Genomic DNA, 17,105 nt, shown 5'->3' on the forward strand with positions numbered 1-17,105 from the left:
GTAACTCCACCCCGGTCCTGCTGGTGGCAGCCGTGCGCCGCAGCGCTCTGCAGCAGTGCCGGAGACATCCGTGACACGAGAGTCTACAGTAAACACAGGGAGCCGCTGCCCAGAGAAACCAGCTGCTGAGCGACAAGCCGAGCTAAAAACGTAAGAAACCCGTTTGTTTTGCTTGATTCGTTCACAGGAGTCTAACGCTGTAACTGTCTCCTGTCTGTTCGTGGAGGGATACTATGTGCTTTCGCTTTGATAAACCCGGAACTAGCTAAAACTGTCCCCACATATCGTGATGAGCCTTGTCACTCAGTCAGGAAGAGATGGTGGGTGGGGGGGTTGGTACCGAAACTGGCTGATTGTTCCTTTTAAGCATGTGATGTGGCTATTGTGTGGAGAAATAAAAACATGGCGCTCACATCTACGTCACTGCAACAAAACAACACCTCCTCAAACTGAACAGTGTCAATTAAACGAGGGGCACGAACCAGAGCTCATCTGTTGTGTAACGTGAAGGAAATTGATAGCGTCCTTTAAACAGCACGTCTTGCTCCCATCTTCGCTTTCAGTGTAAAGTGGTGCCCACAGGGATCCCAGTTTATGCATCTGCATGTTTGGAACTTGCTACCAAACACATGCTAAATGCAAATAAATCCTCTCATTGTTATTATTGGGTGTGTTTCTTAGAGTTTGCTGCTGAAGGAATGGATGAGATGAAGTGTTACAATCCACCTGTGACTGTGATTATGTATGAGACTGTAGATGAAGCCCAGTTTCAATGCAGCTCCTTCTGCAAGAAGTGTTATTGCATCAATAACAGCATCTATCCCTGATTGGAAACTTGTTAAAATAGGAATCAGCAACTTTTAGATTTGACCCTTTTGTCCTGGTAGATGATTAAACACAGAATCATATACGGTTCACATTCTTTGGCATTCAGCAACCTTTTCTGGGTGGTGTCGCAGAAAATAAGGTAATAGAAATGAGGCCACAGATGTTATCATCAGTGTGTCTTTGGCTCCTGGCCATTCTAAACAAAGCCAGTCACAGTATAAAGACACAGTGTCCACAGTGGTTTATTTTAAGAAGCCGGCACACCCTGCCAGGTGTACAGGTAATTGCCTGTTCTATGCCAGTGAATCCATCTATTTCTCATTTGTGTCATTGCTTGCACCAAAAACGTCCATGCTACTGAAAGTGAAAGCAATCCACGTGAAATAATTTTTTTCGGATAATGTGGTACACAAGCCAGTTTTTCATACCACAGAGTTTTCTGGTATAATGAATATCTCTTAAACGCTGCAAGGCTTATTCAACTTGATGAAAAGAAAGGAAGTGGATAGAGGATCAGATTATTCACAATTTTCAGATACACACAGTGTAATTCTTAATTCAGAACACGAGTTGCTGCGTCTTGACTTCCTGGTTAGTTGAGTCCTGTTTAAACACCGCAGCTGAGGCTGAACGCGTTGGTGGGGAGGAGGAATCAGAGGCTGTAGACGTCACACTAGGGCCATTGATACCTGAGGCAGGCAGTGCACAACTCAGTGTTCAGTCAAGACAAGTCTATTAATGGTCGTCTTTTACATCTAAGAGCAGGTTCTTACATTTAAATGCAGTGAAATGTAAAATAAATATAGTTCATATGGTTACTGCAAGTTATGGTGAACTTTTAAACAAATGGAATTTGCACGAAACATCTGGGATTTATAATGGACTATTAAAAGTTGTCCATTAATGTGGAATAGAGTTCTCAATGATAAACATTAATACAGTTAACTGACTTAACCCTGATTTCCTCCCTCTTCAGGCACAGCTTTGTTGTTCTAGTGATGTCCTTGTCCCACGTGGCCTAGTGGGACTGTAGCTGCCCCTTCCCCTTATCCTGTCGCTGTTCCCCCCTGAAGACCTCCACCAACTCCACCTCCTTCCTCGTCCTCCACCTCCTCTTCCTCCCTCCAGCCGCCCCCTGTGATGCCTCCCTTGTGCTGTGGCTACCTGTCACAGTACACCAATCATCACCTGGTTGCCTTCCTCCTCACCTTCTTTAGGTAAACCCGACCCATCCTGTGTCCTGGTTGTAAGATTTTGCCCAAGTTGAAGCTGTTGAAGTGTTTATACCAGTGATGATAAGAGTCATGTCCTTGGGGTAACGGGAATCCCAGTGAGCACATGATTGTTGAGCTCATCAGTGACCAGTGGGACGTCATTGTTTGTGTGTCAAATTGTGAGGCATGTAGAGCAGAAAAACTCCAGTAACACAAAAGCAGCGAGAAATAAACTTCACTCTCATGGGGGGGGAAATACAGAAATATTTTATTACATTAAGAAAAGCTATGTAACTTATGACCTTTGCAAAGATGGCTCATCATGTACACAGTGAGCAGGATTCATTGCTGCACTTTATCTTCCTTGGCTTGGAGAACATTTTCACCATGGCATCATGAAATAGAAATTTTGCCATTTGTTATTTTGTTGGCATTTTTGTTTCTTGTTCGCCTGGCAGCCCGCCATGGAGCTGGACTTTTTGGTCAATGTGTTTGCATTTAGTTTTATAGATTACTTTTAATTTGCCTGCCGCTTGATTAACTATTCACAGGAAAGAAACATTGTAGATTTTCAACAGAGATTTGCAGCAGTTTTAAAAGATACATTTATAAACCTTTTATCAATAGTCTGCTGAGCCTTGACAAGAGTGGAGAAGTATAACAGGACATTTCAATGCACTGTAGCTAGAGTAGAAACACTGGATGTGAGCTGTCAATTTAGGTGAAAGGTCATTGGGGGTGCAAGGCTAGCTCGGGTCAGACATTCCCAAGATAGTATTAAGGGTGAATATTGATTTCTAACATTCAGGATGGCAGCAGTTCACAGCCTGAATGTTAGAAAGTATGACATTTATTATTGTGTGGTTATTAGAAGTTTTCTTTATAAGAAAAGAACATTACAAATACTTGAAATATTGTTAGAAAATACAAATAACCATTTTCTTAAGTGTAGATTAACTGGTTGGACAAAACCTTTTATCAAACCCTGCATGTTGTTTTGAAAAGGAGAATGTGCAGCGATGTTTAACATGTATCATGTTTATGACCGTCTGGTAAACTTCAAACTTGTGCGTCTTTATTTAGACCCAACTCATGTGTATATATATATATACTGTAGTCAATCATTAATCACTGGTTGTGATCTCATACGTCTGTGGCGAAGTCACCATAGTCATGACTCACCTTATCAGGAACAGTGCAACGTACCGTCTAGAAGTTTGGAGCAAACAGTGAACTCAGCAGAGACGCTCTGTTTGCATTGTGTTTTTTCCCCCATTTCCAACTTCTTCCAACACAATTCAGTGTTTCCTGTTAATGAATCAAACTGCTGCAACTTTGGAATCGAAATGTCTCCAAACTAAACTGCAGAATATTATTTATATGAGGTTGTCCAATAATTTTAAAAGGACTATTAGTAGTGCTAGTAGTATATTGTGGTATATCAGCCATTTTTCTCAACCATCAGCACTTAATAACTCAAAGCTTGATTCATGTACAGGAATAATTAAGTAGCTGCTTTCCCTTCCTGAAATGTGACATTTGACCTCTTGCTACTGGGATAAATTTTGTTAAATCTATCAAATAGATTTTGCTTTTTAGTTTCTGACTAACATGCATTTCTGTCTCTGCAGCTATGTGTTGCTGCATGCATCACGGAAGACATTCAGCAATGTGAAAGTGAGCATCTCGGCCCAGTGGACGCCGTCCACCCAGATTGTCAATGGGTCAACTTTCTCCCCTGGCGAGGTACAGATTACCGAACAGAACAGCTTGCAGTTCAACATAGAACAATATTTCACCAACACATAGTTAAGATGCTATGTTCAATCTCAATGAAAACAAGATGAAAAGCTGTGTAGTGACGTCTGTGAAAAACTCCCACTAAGATGCTAAGCAGGCTCTTTACTGTGATGCATTCAGAGTGATACAGGGGTCAAAATACGTTGTGGTGTCGAAATACAAACTTAAAACAAGATGTTACTGTCAACAGTAAATATCAGAGCTCTACTCCTGTCTTAATAATTATCTGCAGCCTAAATAAAATATTCCCACCACAGGTTAAATATTTATTTTGGCTCATACAAGATGATCAGCTTGATTTCGATCCTGTGAGAAGGACCTTAGTGTTTTTGGCTAACTTTGCAACTGAGACCAGTTACCAAGATTGAGATATTTATTTTACCTGGTATTCAGTTAATTGTTACTTTTGCGGTAAAAGCTTTTCACTTTCACCTTTGTGATTTTACTACATGCAGCACTGTCGACAGTCCTATTTAAATCGTGGCCTCTATTGGTCCCTTGATATAATGCATATAACTAAGTATGTTTTCTGTCCCAGACATGGGAGGACAATCATCTGTTTGCAGATGAAAAGCAGGCCACTCTCTTCCTGGGAGCTCTGGACTCCATCTTTCTCTTTTCATACGCTGTGGTGAGTATGGAACATTGTATTATGTGACAGTGCAATAGATAACGTTAGGAACATGCCTGTGACATGATTAAACAAACATGACCTGTAGTCGTCTTTTCTCTTTAAATTGTGTATTTTTTCTTCCTGTCCACACAGGGTCTGTATTTGAGCGGTGTGATCGGAGACAGAGTAAACCTGCGCTATGTTCTCTGCTTCGGCCTGTGTGGCTCTGCTGCAGTGGTTAGTAAACATACAAAAGGTTTTATTAGGTGTTATATTATCCTGACACACTGTTAAAAATGAAAAAAGCCTCAAACTGATGATACGCATCTTAAAACTAGTCTTAGTCTTAATAAACAGGGTCATGTAAAGTGCATAAATGTGGAAATGGTGTCATTATTAGAGAGTAATTTTCTTTTCCCCGAAAGAGTATGCAGATTAAGAAGTGATAGTCTGTATAATTCATCTTCCTGTGAGTGAAATATTGATTTTAGAACAGAAGTCAGTCTGATGAAGATTTAATCCTCTGTGATTGTTTTACTATAACTCTGTATGTTCCTGTGTTTGCAGGGGTTTGTGTTCGGCACTCTGACAGAGTGGCTTCACATCTACAACGTCTACCTGTACTGTGGCCTGTGGATCCTGAACGGGCTGCTGCAGTCCGCCGTCTGGCCGTGTGTGGTGGCCGTCATGGGCAACTGGTTCGGCAAGACGGGGTGCGTGACATTTCTCTGTTTGGAAAAACGATTACCGGCATCTGTCCAGCCAGAGATATTTACCAAAGAGCTTTATAACACACACCCACACTCAGACACACACACGCCCACACTTGCACAAAGACGTCCATTTATTGGTGCTGTTGCCAAAACACAGAAGCCTTTTAGACTCAGTTTTCCATAGTCAAAGAACTTGCAAACATAATATGCTGAATACAGATAGAGTAGGAAGTCACTGAGCTATTTTTGATGTAGCATTGCACCCTTGTTACCTCGCCTTGTGTTTATTGAAGTTACTTGAACTTTTTAGATTTTTAGTAGTTTCTTATTTTACATATTGTATTTTTACACTTTTAAATCTTTATAAAAGGGACAATTAGATATTTTTTACTTTTCCAAAATTCCGTTGTGTTTGAACAATGAGAAAAAGTTCTCGAATCGTGATGTTTTCATTTTATAAAATATAGTACATTTGTATTTTAAGTGCTTTTCAAGAGATGGTATGTAAAGGATTTTATAATATGCATATCTTTAAATAATTGTACTTCATGATGTTGTTCTCCAGGCGAGGCTTTGTGTTTGGTCTGTGGAGTGCTTGTGCCTCTGTAGGCAACATCCTGGGGGCTTTCTTAGCTTCTAGTGTGCTCAAGTATGGATACGAGGTAATGCATTTACACACACACACAAACACACTTTGCTGTTGCTTTTTACCATCATATTCTGAGAAGCTAAATGCTAACATGATGCTGTGTGCAGTATGCCTTCCTGGTGACATCAGTGGTGCAGTTTGCTGGCGGGGTGATTGTGTTCTTCGGCCTACTGACCTCCCCAAAAGAAGTCGGTAAGAACTGCCGGCAATATGTTAGTAAATGTGTGTATAGATGCATCTCAACATTATCTAAATGCGGCTTATTTATTCAACATTTTCACAAATTTCTTTCGGAAAAAAATCTGGATTTCAGTGCATGTCGGAAAGTAGCGTCAGTTTACTTTTAATTGAAGTTATTCCCACTGAAACCAATTTAAATTTGTGTCACAGTTAAACTGGGAAAACTCCACCTTCTAATATAGAAAAATCTGTGTTTCATAGTCATAACCTCAAGTCTTTACTGCGTTTAGCCACTCTCCACAGCTTGACTAAGTGTTTCTGTGTGTGTGTCAGGTTTATGTATGGAATCCGAGACTGGCCTCAGCCCGGTAGAGACAGACACTGACAGCCACAAGCCTCTGATGAGCGACGAGGAGGATGAGGTGGAGGTCTATGGCGCACGACACCAGCCGTCTCAGCAGCTTGATGAGCCCGAAGAAGAGTCCCTTCCAGCTGTTGGCTTCTTCCAGGCCTTCTGTCTACCTGGAGTTTTACCTGTGAGCCCCACAAGTCAAGACTGATTAATTAACAAGAAGCTATCCACAAGTTTGACTCCGTGTTGACTCTGTTTCTGTTTGAACTGCAGTATTCGTTGTCTTATGCGTGTCTGAAGCTGGTCAACTACTCCTTCTTCTTCTGGCTCCCTTTCTACCTGAGTAGCAATTTCGGCTGGAAGGAGGCCGAGGCTGACCGCTTGTCTGTGTGGTACGATGTCGGAGGAATCATCGGTAAGTGGCAGACAGCAAATGCTAGTTATCATCCTTTACTTGAATCATTTTAACAAATACCATGGAATTTTTGGTTTCAAAGAAAAAAACTGTATTTAATAGATATGAGGCCAGAGCTTTTCTGTTTTGAGCTTTAAAGTAGAAAGGCTCACATATAAGCTGGAAATTAATATGAGCTTAAATCAACAGAGGATTAATTGATGGAATAAGACAAATAATCTGCAGCGATATGTCCTTGTCTCCGTGTGTCAGGAGGAACAGTTCAGGGTCTGATCTCTGACTGCATGGGAAAGAGAGCCCCGGTGTTGGCGTTGAGTCTGGCAGTGGCGATGGGAGCCCTGGTGGGATACAGCCGTGAGTACGCACACATTTAATCTGTAAATCAAACGCACTCTTTGGAGACACAGGGTATGACTGATTAAAATGAAATGACAACATGGTAATTAATCCTTACTGCAACTTTTATTATGCTTTTTTTTCATAATTGCTGCTTTTCATTATTTAAACACATGCACTTGTTCAACACATAGACTTTTTCATGAGATCTGCACTCAAGGCTTAAACATATATAATATATCCTGGTTCCGAGTTTATAATTCCGACTCTCTCTCTCGTCTCAGGTTCACCTAACGACCAGGTGATAAATGCCACACTGTTGGCCTTAACCGGCTTCTTCATTGGCGGCCCATCCAACATCATCAGCTCGGCCATTTCTGCTGACCTGGGGAGACAGGAGGCTCTGAGGGGCAGTCAGCAGGCTCTGGCTACTGTTACTGGTATAGTGGATGGAACTGGAAGTATGGGAGCTGCAGGGGGACAGGTAATCACAAATACAGGATGTACCACAAGGAAACTTCAGATGATTTTACTTAAGAATCCTCAGTGTCTTTTAAACCTGTTCTTTAATAATTTCTACGCCTCCGCACCAGCCAGTGGCCGGAGGTGTTACGTATTAGCATTGTTCGTCCGTCCATCCGTAAATCCATCCCCTTCCTGTTAACGCAATATAAAGTCAGACACACAGCTCTGGTTTCAATCAGAGGTCTTATCCACAGAACGATGTTCACTCTGTATCTCCTTCACCTTCTAGTACCTGGTGTCCCTGATCGAGAGCAAGCTGGGCTGGATGTATGTGTTTTACTTCTTCGTCGTCATGGTAAGATGATCTCCTAAAATTAAGGCAGGCTTTATTCACAAAGGACTTTTTGACAGTTGGCAGAGAACAGGTGCAGTACATAGTTTAAAAAAAAAAGAAAGAAAACAACTAATAATGCACAGGTACAAATTAAGGGGCATTAAAGCTTTCTTGTCGTGTTGATAGGTTAAGGCTATAAGGACGGGACAAGCTGGTGGAGGCTTCATTTTGCTTCACTAGCTGCTTAGACCAAGTCGTCTGAACAGGGCAGCCCTTGAATTGAGACACAACTATAGAATGAAAGACGGTTGAATTCCATTCGGTTGCTTCAGAACCCATTAGTGATGTCTTTTGTTTCTACGTTACAGACAGGGGGCAGCATTGTGTTCATCACTCCCTTGCTCCTCAACGAACTGCGCGCCATGTGGAGGGACAGACGAGCGCTGCAACACCAGCTGTGAAACATCAGTGTCTTCCGTCCGCAACGTTTCGACCATTGGCGCCGACGGCCTGCTCAGAAACGGTTCTGTTTAGGTGAGTTGTGGGATGTGATAAGATTTGGTGGATGAAGTTTCTCAGTGGTGAACGTGACTGAGACTCACACCCACAACCACCAGCACACCGCGTATGTGTGTGCACGTGTGTGTGTGTGTGTGTTTGTGCAAATATGAGTTTGAGCAGGCCTAGCGTCTTTGAGCACAACACTTGGTTTTTTCCACTCTGTAGATAACAAAAATGTAAATGTACTAAGTGTCCAGCTGAGCCAAGCTTTAAAAGGGAACTCACCGTCTGTGGTTCCAGGCTTTGCTGAGCCATCACAGAATGTGCTTGTGTATATATTTAATGGTTGAAATGGATTTAAATATTTATAATGTACATGCGATGAAGTCATTTGAATTTTAAACCACAAGTTCTTAATTTAAAAACGAGACCCTTCAAGACAAGTTTAGGGTCGGTACGGCTAAAAGAATGTGAATAATATTTGTAATGTAGACATTTATTGTCAGATTTTGTAGATATGTATGATATTTAGTTTTTAGTTGAAACAATGAAGATTGCACTCTCAAGATTCTCACGGAGACGAGATGGAGTCCTAAAGGTTTTAGTGAACCACTTTTATCTGGGTTTTTAGAAATGTTCACCACAGATATTTGATTTCTCCTGTGTACAGTTTTGTTTTATTGGGGTAAATAAGGATACTGTCAAGATTGGTCACGACGGGGACTGGTTCTCTTTAAAATGTCACTTGTTTCTGTTACTATTTTGATGTATCATAATAAATCATTTTAAACTCGCTGGTCAATATTTCTCACACACGCACACACACAGTAACAGATTCTACTCTGCACTCAATCTACCATGTTTTTCTTAAAGGGATAGGTCACCTATAAATGAAAATGTCCCTCATTTTTTCCAGAGGTACTGCTCCATTTCTTCTGATTTTACAACAGCAGTTGCTTGATCATTTACATGTGGATGTTTATCTTCATTACTTGGATACTTCTGACTCACTGGAAGGATGATTCCTTTATTCAAAGCAGTAAAAGAGACCAACATTTTCCAACCACTATGGTCATTAGACATAACAGGTAGTTTGCACCTATGCGTGCCGTGCATATACATGGATCATCATCTCAACTGTTTTTAAGAGTGACAAGAGGATGTAATATAATCTGATATAAGTTACTGATGCCAAACCTTCTAAATGCTCTTAATGCAAAGGAGCAGAAAATGAGACTTGAACCTCTAGTGTCTCTGAACTTTAAATGTCATGGAATGTACCTTTTAAATGTGTCTGTGGTGTATATTTTTGTTTGTTGACTTTTCAAGTTTAAACCAATGTAAATGCAACGGTTGTAAATAAACGCAAATTACATTTTTTGCAATTCATGAACATTTCTTTCAGTTTGAATACAATCTTGAATTATATCTAAGATGCATTAATATTATTACTGCAAGCGACAGTATGACAGCAACTTCATTGTTAACATGTGCAGTGTTATATCTACACCACCAGGAGGTGCTATAGATTCAGCCCCTTTTAGTCCATCTTTATATACCGTGAAACAAAACTCAACACCAGTATTTAAGGTTTATCATTCATTAACATTTAATTATTCTCAGCACACTATGTGATCAACATTGTAAAAAAGGTAACAGTGCACCAACAACTCAACCGATTCCATACAAATATCTATCAAAAACAAAAAGGATATGATTCTGATCCCATGCATATACACTTCTTACACGTTGCAAGGATACACAAAATCTGTATTAAATTACAATAACATTATTACAAATCGTTTACAAAGATTATCATACATTCATGCATATACAAAAGTAATAGAGAACACTACATTTGTGATATAGCTGCGACAGATAAATTAGGAAAGCAGAGTTTGCTTGGGCACTAACAGACCTGTCTTGAATCCATCATTATAATTTATTTCCTGCCAATGGACTTAAAAATTTGAGTGTGAAAGGTCCAGTGGGAGGAAAACGTCTTTTTCGTTAAGAAAATCTGTGCCTCAGTTTCTCAATGAGGATTTGTGTGTTCTTCTTTTAAAGATTACTTAAAAAATATATTTCTCTTGTCAACAATGTTTTAAGTAGTGCAAAGATGTAGCTTCAGAAATAACACAATTAGTTAACAATAGCAACAAAAAAAAAAGGAATTTGTAATTAGTTCCCTAAACAACAAAAAAGATAGAAACCCAAAATAAGTTAATATAGACATTGAAAGTTGTCTTTAACACGCTGAGAGGATAGTTGCACACGAAACAACACGGTCTCACACTCACACACAAAGATAAATTAACAAAAACAACAAGTAATCCTGATGAACTATTTTAAACAGCCACGTGTGCTCTGTTTAAATCTGGGAGGAAACAGCCATGTAGAGCCGTGAAAAAAAAGCCAACGTTGTGTTAACATGATTATGAGCGGCTGCTTTCAAGACAATTCTTTGCAGAGACTGAGGCGGTTGGTTTATGAAAGAGGGACTGTGTGACTTTTTGAGGGGTGGCGGGGGGGGGGGGGGGTAGGCAGACAAAAGCTAAATCCCAGGCCTCTTGTGTGGAGGGAGAAATGCTTTTGCGTCCAGGATCTGTTGTGTTCCCCTGAAGTATCTCGCTTTAGAGAAGCTTTTTATTCCGTGCCCTCGTTCCCACAAACACTTTACTCCTCTGCTCTGTCTGTTTCTGCGAAGCTGTCAAAGCAGAGAGAGGCAGTGAGAGAGAGCACAACAACAACCCAGGCCCCTCCTCCTAGAGGGACCAGAGTTTCCTCTGCTCTGATGGCCCCCCCCCCCCCCCCCCCCCCTCTGCTCTGACACACTGACTCTTTTACCTTGTGTGAAACTCTACACTTCAGCGCTGAACCCTCTCCAGCTTTTAACCACAACAGAATCGTGGCTTTATTTCCTGCCTTAAAACACAAACGACCTGAGAATTGTTCTTTTTTTAGTTTTTGTGTATCTGAATGATGAGGTAGTGAGATTTGATTAATTCAGGTCATGGCTTTTTATTCTAATGCAAACTAAATTATTGAAGGTGGGGAGAGAAAATAGGCACATCCAGTTTGAGTCAACTTAAAGTTACGGATCACATTAATTTAGTAAACCGGATATAAGAACAGAATTTGTTTTCTTTCTTTGTGCGCTTTCACTTGATAGTTGAATATTTGGAGACGTGACCTTCTCTGACCCATTGCCGATCACTCAAACCATAAGCAACTTGTTTCACTGATGTGTTCCTAATTGAATGGTACAGCGATTTTCTCTTTGGTTCAACTGCCTCAGCTGCCACAATTTTTACTACTGGTGAAAACCCGAAGATAAAAAAAACACACCGACACATTCGTACACAAACACGTATATGCACAGACACGATAAAAACCCTTAAAAACTGCACAGCGATACAACATGTGACGCAGCTCTTCTGAACATTTAAACGTAGAGCCAAAAGTTTCGATTCCTTTTGAGCTGCAACACAGTGAAATAAATCTAACCGAGTGGGAAAATGCTACATCGTTGGAAGCATAAAGCTGAAAATAAAAAAACATACAACCAAATAAGGTATGTTCTGGTCTGTTGCCAAAATACAGATTTTTACAACCCGACAAAGCAAAAAGGGAATAGTTTGCAATTTGAATATTTTTTGCTATGTTGAGGTGGTGTTAAATATTACGGCCGATACGGTGGAGTAATGTATGAGCCATGAGGAATTATAGTCTTTAATTTGGGGGAAATGGTACAGGTTTCAAAAGACAACTTATCTGACCTTGCTTTTCCCATTATCCTTTTATTTTTATTCTTTTTACTTTATTTAGTTGGTGAACTAGCATCGTGAAATAATAAATAAATAGTCACATATGGAACACTGCTATTATTACTCAGAATTTGAAGTCACTATCCTACAGGGTGTGGCTGCATTACCTCAACGCCAAACCTCGACAGTTGACCTTTAACCTGGCGCTAATCGCAGACACGCAGCTGAATTTTGAACCCTGTGTGAGGTTTTGACTCCGAGCGATCCGGGAAGGGCCGCGGGATGAGACTTAAGGCTGTGTGCGATGTGAGGTCAGGAATAGTCACTCATCTAATCGAAACCTCTCATGACTTTTAGCAAGAGGGAGACAAAAAGGTCAAGGACTGAGGTCAAATACTATCGGAGGCACGTTCAGAGGAAACTAAACCTCCAGGAACTTAAGCCGGTTTTCTGTTATTTCCTGAAAGAGTGCATTCAAAAAGATTTCACAGTATAGTCAGCTAAGGAAAACAGTATATAGAATATATACAGTATATATATAAAATTTATAATTATCTACAAAAACTGTAGAATCCAAGCTTGATTAACTACAAAAACTGTAGCTTCCTTGTGCTGAAAGATTAAAGGTACGTGGTGTCGGAGGAGTTTTGTAAGCCCATGCTGAATGAGCTTATGGACAGTCAGTTCACAAATTGCTACAAATATACATAAGATATGAGACATATCTATGTGAGGTGACACCTGGAGGGATGGGGACCATTTATCCTCCACCGGGTCTCGTTGTGCTTTTCATAGCCGGGAGGAAGCTTTGTAGTGCAGAAGCCTGCTCTTCTTCACCTTGAAGAAGTCTGAAGGAAAAAAAGAACCCAAAAGTCAAAGAAATTCTACTGACAGATCAATCTAAACCAAAAACATCAGACTATTTGTTGTGTGGACTCACCTGTGATGGCGGACTGTCTACGTTTCCCTCTGTAGCACCTCTTGGTGGTCAACTCCAAGTACTCATCCCCAGACCCAGACGAGCTGCTGGACGTCGGGGACGAGGACAATGTCCGCTTCATCCCCTTCTTTGCCTCGGCCCCGGGCCCGACCACCGGCCTAATCATGCAGCTGTGGTAAAACGCCGGGACATCCTGGCACTTGAGCTCCTCCCATTCAATGTTGGAGCCCTCTCCTGGCACGTCAGCCTGGAAATTGAAGTTCCACCGCTTATTGGCCATCTCCATGCTCATGCAGAGCAGCCTCTGGAAGTCCTGCTGCAGCTGCTGGTGGTCCAAAGGCCCAAAGAGATTCCTCCTCACGGGCCCCACCTTCATCTTCAGGGCCTCGATGCCCCCTTGGCAGGAGAGCGCCGAGTCAGACGCCGTAGGTGATCCTGTGGTTGATGTTGATGGAGAGGCCATTGCCATGTCCCTATCAGAGAACAAACACAGACGCACAAAGAGTTAAAGGAAGGGCAGAGGTCAAGCGCTTGATTTGTTAGCCCTGCAGAGGTTCAATGAGGTGTGATGTGCGGTTTTACTAACACCCACACACACCTCAGCTATTAAAAGCTCAAACCCCCAACACGCTGTACGCCTGCTTGGGTGTGTTTTATGTGATCAAATCCATGTGTGCTCTAACCTGCTGAGTAATTACTGCAGTGACGGATAACTAAACCAACACCAAATAAATCTCCTGCAACATTCACAGCCGCGACGCCTCCACTTCAAACTGATCATCCACCTGTTCTAGGGTTTAAGGGTGAAAGGTCGACAGTAAAGGTCAGCAGGTCACATGGAGAAAAGGCTTGTGTGCACCACTTGTGAGGAATGTTTTCTGCATTCCCCATCTGACACATTTCATTAGAGTAAAACTGTTGAATACTGACCTGGACTGATCATTGGCTTTCTACCTAGAGTGTAGATTGTATCACTTCCAATCTAGATTATTTATTTTACATGGCGGTGTATAATAACCACAGCCCTGGGCAGCCTGATTCCCTCCAAACAGGCTGCTCAGTGCTTTATCAGATGTGTGACGGCAGTAAAAGCTAATTATGTATCTTATGGGAATGTAACTACTGAATTGAGATATATAGTTCTGCTGCTGAATACTACACTAAATGAGTCCTCTTTCAAAGACTGGATGACCAACCCTGGGGGCCCAGACCATCAGGGGACCCTCAGCAAATGCAATTTGGGTTGGTAATAGACATCAGTCATAGACACAGAACTCTAACAAAAAGGCCTCAAGATGTTTTTATCTTGTCATGTGCCTTTGTCCCTATGTTCAAATATAGCAATAGTACCTCCATTACCAGGGCCTGACCAATTTATCGGCTAGCTTGTCTTTTTCAGTTTTTCTGTTTGCTCATTAAGTGGCCCACGTTTGTCCAGCCATTTACTGACTCCTAGTTAAGGACATCAGAGGAATACAAGTACAACTCATTTTGCATATACACTTAGCTTGGCAACTCTGAGGTCACACAGACTCAGAGGTGGGCAATAATACAATATCAATACTAACACCAATATCATTTTTATCAATAGCATTACAACAAAAGTCAATGTAGCGATATAATTCCTATGCTTGAGGATGTATGGTTAATTGTTTAAACCACAGCCTTCACAGGGTCAAAATAATTACGTGACATTTATCATGATAACTATCAACCGCTGTGAAATTGTAGTATCTTTATTCTGACCATATCATCCCAAACTTGGACCCAGGACTGAAACATTAAAAAATTGTGTTGGAGGTTGTTAATAGAAGTAAGTAATTTGTAACATTTGCTAAATTTAACGGGCTTTGTTGGTTCTTTGCACTTAGACAATAAAAAAGAACAATAGGACTTCAGCACCTTATCAACCAGCAGACAGAAATGAAAGGCCGTCTTGTAAAAACACCAGAGGGTTCGAGGGGGGGGGGGGGGTGTCAGTGTTGCGCAAGTGACACACAGAGAATACATCGCTGAGAAAAGCACTTTCTCAAGTCCTATAGCTTTTTACGTATCTGTCTGTCCATATAAACTGTTTGTCACAGTGTCAGGTCGATTTAAACAGCACCACTCCACTTTGATCGGTTCGGTCTCATTCACAGCGGAATGAATATGAATAAAAAAACATGAGTGTAGTTGCTGCCTTTGACCGACAGGGCTGCCCCAGTCTGTCAGTGAAAGTTGTTTGCGTCGAGAAAATGAAGTGGGCGCGGTTTTCAGATCAGGTTTCCCCGCGGTGTACCCGGGAAATAAAAAAACGCACACTACCTCCAACTATTTCACGCAAACTAATCCCCACAACACAGCGGTTACAAATTCGCCATTATCAACGCAAAATCCAAACACGTAACCGGGCAACGCAACGCGAAACGACACTGGGAAGTGATTCCACAGTTTGTAGGAGCGAGAGAAGATGCGACAGAAGACGCTGGTGACGCAGTTCCACTACGAGAATGTGGGTCAATGAGATGCGACACACTTACAGCAACTTGTCAAAGCCTCATCCTCGTTTTTAACACGCAGCAAACACACAACAATCCCCTAAACCACTATAAACCACAACTAAACAGTGGCAGCTGGACATTTTCACCAGCACCGACTATTTAAGCGCTTGTTAATGTTTGGAAAAAAGCGTGATAAACTTACGCAGCTTTACATTTATCCGCAAAAAAAACACACAACACTCACACAAAATAACACAAAAACCATGTTAGCGTCATAGCTACACAGATACTGAAGTATCTAAACGTTTTAGAGAGTGCGACGTGACTGGGTCAAAAACCATCATCCGCAACAACTAAAAACACACGCAACAACCACACAACTCTCACTTTGTATAATATTAACAAGTAAAAAAAAGAGTTGGCTTCAAATTAACACCTGTTATTACTTTTTAATGCTTAATTAATGTTGAGAAAAGCGACGTAAATGCGTCAAGAACGTATCGGCAGCCTTACGTTAATCCGCAACACTTGTTAATCTGCAAGAACTCTTCCAAACACAAAAAGCAATTTAAAAAATGCGTGGAGAAATTACTATAAAAACATGACAACGTTGAATACTGACAATAAAGTAAAGATATAGGTTCAGATAAACGTGTTTTCTTACCATCAGCGTCAGTAGCTCAAAAGGGTCGAAAATGCGGAGTTTGACGTTCGCTCCGTAAACTGCGCAGTGTCAGAGCAGTGCGAGGTGTGTGTACTCCACGGACCCACGGGAACAAACACTGTCACTCGGAGGCGTGTGTGTGTGTGTGTGTGTGTGTGTCTGTGTGTTTTTAAAGTAGAGCCGATCCACACGAGGATTCCTTCTCGTCCTGGCTCTTATCTATCTGCGACGTGTTTGTTGTGGACTCACTGAAGAGGGGAGGGGACGAGGGGCGGGGTCGCCCTGCTCGAGCCTCGGGGTCACGTGATTCCCTTCATAACAGTTGTGAGTCCCGGAGTGGAGCCAGGAGGTAAACAACAACTCGATCAGCTCTGACGACAGCACAGTTTGCGGGTGCATCGCTGCAGAAATGCAAAGACAAAACACGCCAAAATGCACGAAAGGTGGGGAGGGCACCATTATTTTGTTTATTACTCATATATGTAGGATTATGAAGTGTTAATGCACGCATGGAAATCATCTTTCCCTGTATTCTTGAGTTATACAACGCTTCCCTGTGCGCTCCTGTTGCACAAACCTGTTGCTCCTTCCCTCCGCTGCGCCCCTAGTGTTCTCATTCGTCTTCCCCTAGTAGTAGGTCAAATAACTTGGCAGTGGCCGCCATTTGCTACTCTGCCTAAAATGTGACACACATCCTCGTGGAGCCCTTGCATCACGTTTTGCTTTGGCACCTCGTGCACGTCCTCCAATCACGTTGGGCTGCATCGTGACAGGATACATCCATTATGGACCTTGGGCATTTTGTCCACCTTTCTACCACACATCCCCATTTGGTAACTATATGTGATCAA

The 17,105-nt window shown here is 41.7% G+C and overlaps 2 protein-coding genes across 2 annotated transcripts; one reads left to right on the forward strand and one right to left on the reverse strand.

Annotated features, from left to right (window-relative positions):
- Positions 1-24: 24 nt before the first annotated feature.
- Positions 25-9,785, forward strand: slc37a3 (solute carrier family 37 member 3). Its single transcript, XM_053415336.1, has 14 exons — positions 25-150; positions 1,805-2,045; positions 3,674-3,788; positions 4,381-4,473; positions 4,609-4,692; positions 5,023-5,168; positions 5,734-5,830; positions 5,925-6,009; positions 6,331-6,533; positions 6,623-6,764; positions 7,017-7,118; positions 7,385-7,584; positions 7,855-7,920; positions 8,268-9,785. Exons 2-14 carry the CDS (start codon positions 1,969-1,971, stop codon positions 8,358-8,360), a joined length of 1,503 nt encoding a protein of 500 aa, XP_053271311.1. The 5' UTR covers positions 25-150; positions 1,805-1,968; the 3' UTR covers positions 8,361-9,785.
- A 199-nt stretch (positions 9,786-9,984) lies between these two features.
- cdkn1d (cyclin-dependent kinase inhibitor 1D) lies at positions 9,985-16,521 on the reverse strand. Its single transcript, XM_053415338.1, has 3 exons — positions 16,255-16,521; positions 13,108-13,580; positions 9,985-13,015 (listed from the first exon to the last, which is right to left on the reverse strand). Exons 2-3 carry the CDS (start codon positions 13,574-13,576, stop codon positions 12,957-12,959), a joined length of 528 nt encoding a protein of 175 aa, XP_053271313.1. The 5' UTR covers positions 13,577-13,580; positions 16,255-16,521; the 3' UTR covers positions 9,985-12,956.
- Positions 16,522-17,105: the final 584 nt, after the last annotated feature.

The sequence above is a fragment of the Pleuronectes platessa genome, chromosome 22, assembly GCF_947347685.1.
Source record: "Pleuronectes platessa chromosome 22, fPlePla1.1, whole genome shotgun sequence".
In the NCBI taxonomy this organism is placed as follows: domain Eukaryota; kingdom Metazoa; phylum Chordata; class Actinopteri; order Pleuronectiformes; family Pleuronectidae; genus Pleuronectes; species Pleuronectes platessa.